Source organism: Mandrillus leucophaeus, unplaced genomic scaffold (assembly GCF_000951045.1).
Source record: "Mandrillus leucophaeus isolate KB7577 unplaced genomic scaffold, Mleu.le_1.0 Scaffold11, whole genome shotgun sequence".
In the NCBI taxonomy this organism is placed as follows: Eukaryota; Metazoa; Chordata; class Mammalia; order Primates; family Cercopithecidae; genus Mandrillus; species Mandrillus leucophaeus.
In genome coordinates, this window is record NW_012099209.1 from 859,126 (window position 1) to 864,945 (window position 5,820).

The 5,820-nt window shown below is 51.8% G+C and overlaps 1 protein-coding gene across 1 annotated transcript in view; it reads left to right on the forward strand.

The window, feature by feature from the left end:
- Window positions 1-3,639: 3,639 nt before the first annotated feature.
- Window positions 3,640-5,820, forward strand: part of MYO9B (myosin IXB) — a 144,931-nt gene continuing 142,750 nt past the window's right edge. The window contains exon 1 of the mRNA XM_011991046.1: window positions 3,640-4,535. Coding sequence (XP_011846436.1) covers window positions 3,696-4,535 — 840 coding nt within the window. The 5' untranslated portion in view covers window positions 3,640-3,695. The remainder of the gene's footprint in view (window positions 4,536-5,820) is intronic.

The following is a 5,820-nucleotide window of genomic DNA, read 5'->3' on the forward strand; positions in this document are numbered from 1 at the left end:
TGCATTCCAGCCTGAGTGACAGAGTGAGGCCCTGTCTCAAAACATTAAAAAGTGGAAGAGCTGCCTCGTTCAGATAGTTGTTGTTGTTGTTGTTGTTTAAGACATAGAGTCTCGGCTGGGCATGGTGGCTCACGCTTGTAAATCCCAGCACTTTGGGAGGCCGAGGAGGGCGGATCACCTGAGGTCAGGAGTTCGAGACCAGCCTGGCCAACATGGTGAAACACCGTCTCTACTAAAAATATAAAAATTAGCCAGGCATGGTGGTGGGCGCCTGTAATCCCAGCTACTCAGGAGGCTGAGGCAGGAGAGTCGGTTCAACCCGATAGGCGGAGGTTGCAGTGAGCCAAGATCACACCACTGTGCTCCAGCCTGGGTAATAAAGCAAGACTCCATTTCAAAAAAAAAAAAAAAAATCTCTTGCTGCAAAGAAAAGGCACAGTTTTATTCCCAAGATTCCTTTTCTTTTTTTGAGACTGCATAAAAAAAAAAAAAAAAAAAAAAAAAAACCAGCGTCTCGCCCTGTTGCTCAAGCCGTGTCTTAAGTAAATAAAATAAAAATAGAAGCAAACAACAAAAAAAAACCAAACCTGCCTCTCAAGGCTTTATCTCATGACCTGGAGGAACATTCAAATGCACTGACATGTCAAGGGAAGAATTAGGTTTTACAACTGAATGAATAAGACAATCCAAATTTCATTAAGCTATATACAGTGTATATCTGTTTCCCTGGAAGAAAACATGATAGTTACTTACTCACTTGGGGGAAAGTTTTAAGAGTTAAATGTCCCCCAGCCTTCTTCCCTATCGCCACTCCCTATCCCTGTGTGAACTGTTGCCTCAGCCTCATAAGTTATCGTTTCTTTCAGCCTCAGCCCTTCTAACACTTCTGCAGGAATTCCCAGAGCCTCTGGTGGCCCTGACCCCACTCAGACACAGTGCTGAGTCATGCTTCTCTTTAGGGCAGAGGTCAGCAAACCTTTGCTTTGAAGGGCTGGATAGTAAAAATTCAGTCTGTACCTGAACTATTTCATTCTGCTCTTGTAGCAAAAGCAGCCACAGACAATAAGGAAATGAGTGGGCAAAGCTGCCTTCCAATAAAACTTTATTTATAAAAACAGGTGGTGTGCCTATCATACTATCCTTTACTCTCTTACTCACCTCATGAACGAACTCCTCTTCATCCTTCAGAACCCCTCTTTTTTTTTTTTTCAAGATGGAGTCTTACTCTGTCGCCCAGGCCAGAATGCAGTGGCACAATTACAGCTCGCTGCAACCTCCACCTCCCGGGTTCAAGTGATTCTCCTGCCTCAGCCTCCCAAGTAGCTGGGATTACAGGCGCCTGCCACTGCGCCCGGCTAATTTTTGTATTTTTAGTAGAGACAGGGTTTCACCGTGTTGGCCAGACTGGTCTTGAACTCCTGTCCTCGAGCAATCCACCCATCTTGGCCTCCCAAAGTGCTGGGGTTACAAGTGCGAGTGACTGCGCCTGGACTCAGAACCCCTCTTAGATATTCCCACTCCCCTAATGTCTTCTCTTGTTCTTTAGGATAATCACTCCTACTGTGTGTCTTTTAACCATTGCGCTGGATTCACCTCTGCGCTCACGTCTGTTTGCGTACCAGCCTCTCCTGCCTGTCTTTGGGCCCCATCTTCACACCCTCAGCCATTCTTGGTTGACTCGTGCCGCATTTATGGCTCTTGCTCCAAGCCCCCAGGTGGGCTGGCACCAGCATTTCTTTTTCTTGCAACCTTCAGAAGCAAATGCATATTTTAGGAATAAACTTGGCTGGGCACAGTCACTCGTGCCTATAATCTCGGCACTCTAGGGGGCCTAGGCAGGTGGATCGTTTGAGCTTAGGAGTTCAAGGCCACCTGGCCAACATAATGAGGCTGTCTCTATCAAGGAAAAAAAAAAAAAAAAAGGTCGGGCACAGTGGCTCACGTCTGTAATCTCAGCACTTTGGGAGGCCGAGGAGGGCGGATCACCTGAGGTCAGGAGTTGGAGACCAGCCTGGCCAACATGGTAGAACCCTGTCTCTACTAAAAATACAAAAAAAAATTAGCTGAGCTTAGTGGCGGGTGCCTATAATCCCAGCTACTTGGGAGGCTGAGACAGGAGAATCACTTGAACCCGGGAGGCGGAGGTTACAGTGAGCTGACATCATACCACTGCACTAGAGCCTGGGCCACAAACAGCGAATCTCCATCTCAAAAAAAAAAAAAAAAAAGAGAAAGAAAAGCCAAGCCCAGACTTCATCACTACACAATATATGTATATAAGAAACCTGCACTTGTAGACTGGGCGTGGTGGCTCACCCCTCTAATCCCAGCACTTTGGGAGGTCGAGGTGGGCAGATCACCTGAGGTCAGGAGTTCGAGATCAGCCTGGCCAACATGGCAAAACCCTGTCTCAAAAAACCTTTTGAGACTCTTGTCTCAAAAACAAAAAAAAAGGAAAAGAAAAGAAATTGGTATTGGCAGACTGCTAGTTACCACCCCCCTGGTGTGCTTCTGATGTCACTAGCTCTTCTATTCAAGCCGTCTCTCTGGCGGAGGATCCTTTCCGGGGAGTCCTATCGCATTGCGAGTCTCCTGTGGTCTTGGACAGCTGGCTCCTCAGTCTTTCCTTGTTGCCCGTGACCTTGGCAATCTTGGGAGCACCGACCATATTCCTGCAGGATGCCCCCTGCCTGGGCCTGCCTGATGTTCTTCTCCCCAGTAGACTGGAGTTGTGGCTTCAGAAGCAACCGCCCTCTAAGCCATTTGCCTGAGTGCGTTTTTTGTGGCTCTCCCAGACTTTGTCTTCCTAGGTTGGGTTTCAAGGACCCTGGAGTTTTGGGAATCCCAAATTTCAGGACTGGTTCAGTCTTGCTCATCCCCACATGCCTCTCACTGTTACCGGTGTGTGGCCAAGGCTTGTGGGGCCGAGCCTTCATCTGCTTGGGGAGCTGCTGGGGAGGTTTATTCAGAGATGAGGTCAGGAAGGATGTGGGCTGGGAAGGGCATAGCAGAAAGAGGGTCATGGCTGTTGGGCTTCAAAGTTGAAAGGCTGCCTCTGGATGGGGTGGGATGGGGGCTGGGATGGAGCAAACTCAGGGGGAAGGGTCAGATCTTGGGGGTTGTCTGATGATGTCACTTGTAAAAACCACTATCAAAAATTTTTTTTTTTTAAGTGACAGAGTCTCTCTCTGTCACCCAGGCTGGAGCATGGCTGGTATAATCAAGGCTCACTGCAGCCTCGATCTCCTGGGTTCAAGTGATCCTCCCACCTCAGCCTCCCGAGGAGCTGGGACCACAGTTGAGCACCACCATGTCTTTATTTTTTGTAGAGATGGGGTCTTCCTATGTTGCCCAGGCTAGTCTCAAACTCCTGACCTCAAGCAATCCTCCCACCTTGGCCTCCCAAAGTTTTGGGATTATAAGCATGAGCCACTGCATGAGCCTGAGGTCATGTTGAAGGACAGACAGACCCTCACGGGATGCCGTGACTGGTTGCCTCTGGCTTTTTGGGTGAGCCTAGTCGGGCGGGGAACTCCAGCATTGGGTCAGGTGCTATCTGCCCAGGAGTGGGACTCCACATGCCCCTTAAACTTCCCCCCACCTCTCTGATTGTGCCTGGCTCTGACCTCCCTTCCAGCTCCAGTACACGCGCGCCCCGAGCCTGGGAGGCATGCTGAAGCCAGGCGGCCGGCAGGATGAGTGTGAAAGAGGCAGGCAGCTCGGGCCGCCGGGAGCAGGCGGCCTACCACCTGCACATCTACCCCCAGCTGTCCACCACGGAGAGCCAGGCCTCGTGCCGCGTGACCGCCACCAAGGACAGCACCACCTCGGACGTCATCAAGGACGCCATCGCCAGCCTGCGACTGGACGGCACCAAATGCTACGTGCTGGTGGAAGTCAAAGAGTCGGGCGGCGAGGAATGGGTGCTGGATGCCAACGACTCGCCTGTGCACCGGGTGCTGCTGTGGCCCCGGCGGGCGCAGGACGAGCACCCGCAGGAGGATGGCTACTACTTCCTGCTGCAGGAGCGCAATGCAGACGGGACCATCAAGTACGTGCACATGCAGCTGGTGGCGCAGGCCACGGCCACCCGACGCCTAGTGGAGCGTGGCCTCCTGCCACGGCAGCAGGCGGACTTTGATGACCTGTGTAACCTCCCTGAGCTGACCGAGGGCAACCTCCTGAAGAACCTCAAGCACCGCTTCCTGCAACAAAAGATCTACACATATGCGGGGAGCATCCTGGTGGCTATCAACCCCTTTAAGTTCCTGCCCATCTACAACCCCAAGTACGTGAAGATGTATGAGAACCAGCAGCTGGGCAAGCTGGAGCCACACGTCTTCGCGCTGGCCGACGTGGCCTACTACACCATGCTCAGGAAGCGCGTGAACCAGTGCATCGTGATTTCGGGCGAGAGCGGCTCTGGCAAGACCCAGAGCACCAACTTCCTCATCCACTGCCTCACCGCCCTCAGCCAGAAGGGCTATGCCAGCGGCGTCGAGAGGACCATCCTGGGTGCTGGCCCCGTGCTGGAGGTGAGCGGGGAAGCTGGTTGGTCTGTGGGAGGGGGCCTTTGTTTGGAAAATGTGGGTTTTGAGCCAAGCGCGGTGGCTCACGTCTGTAATCCCAATACTTTGGGAGGCTGAGGTGGGAGGATTGCTTGAGCCCAGGAGTTCAAGATCAGTCTGGGCAACATAGCAAGACCTTCTCTCTACAAAAAAAATGATCAGCCAAGCAGGCATAGTAGTGCTCACCTCTAGTCCCAACTGCTCAGGAGGCTGAGGCAGGAGGATCACTTGAGCCCAGGAGTTTGAGGCTGCAGTGAGCTATGATCATGCCACTGCATTCCAGCCTGAATGACAGAGAGAGACTCCGTCTCAAAAAAGAAAAGAAAAGAAAGAAAGAAATTTCAGGCCAGGTGTGGTGGCTCATGTCTATAATCCCAGTGGTTTTTGGGAGCCTAAGGCAAGAGGATTGCTTGAGCCCAGGAGTTCAACATCAGCCTGGGCAACATAGCAAGGCCACCTCTCTACAAAAACAAAACAAAACAAAAACAAAGATTAGCCAAGTGCAGTGGCACACATTTGTTGTCCCAGCTATTAGAGAGGCTAAGGCGGGAGGATCAATTGAGCCCACAAGTTGGAGCTATGATCGCACCACTGCACTCCAGCCTGGGCAACAGAAAGAGACCCTGCCTCTAAAGAGAAAAAGTGGAGGTTTTCTGATAGTTGTTATTATTCAGGTACTGCGAGGCCAACTGGTCAGGATGCAACTGCCCTTGGAAAGAGAGTTTGTTACTCACAGTTCCCTAAAGAGGGTGCAATGCCATGGAAGGCCACAGGGGGAAGCACTGGAACGCGTCAGGAGACTGAGGGAGAGAGGGAAAAAGGGAGCGGAGAGAGGCAGGAACCTTTATTGTGATTTTCATGCATCGGAATGTGCTAGGCAGAGTAAGCTGGCTTAGGATTGGCTTGTTTGAATTATTTCAATGGGCTCTGGGGCATAAGGGCTGCCCCTTGTTGTTAGGTGCCAGGGCCTGGGGTGATGAGAGCAGGGGATAGTGGGCTGGAGTGTGAGAGCCCTACAGAGGAGGTGGCTGGGGTGTAGGCTCTGGACTAGTTGGTTTGCATATGGAAGGCAAGTCCCGAACCATCTCTAGGAATTGGCTAGAACCAGTCTAGGAATTGGAAAGGGCCGTCTCTCTGGGGTCAGCCAGGCCCCAGATGCAGACTGCTAGTTACCACCCCCCTGGTGTGCTTCTGATGTCACTAGCTCTTCTGTTCAAGCCGTCTCTCTGGCGGAGGATCCTTTCCGGGGAGT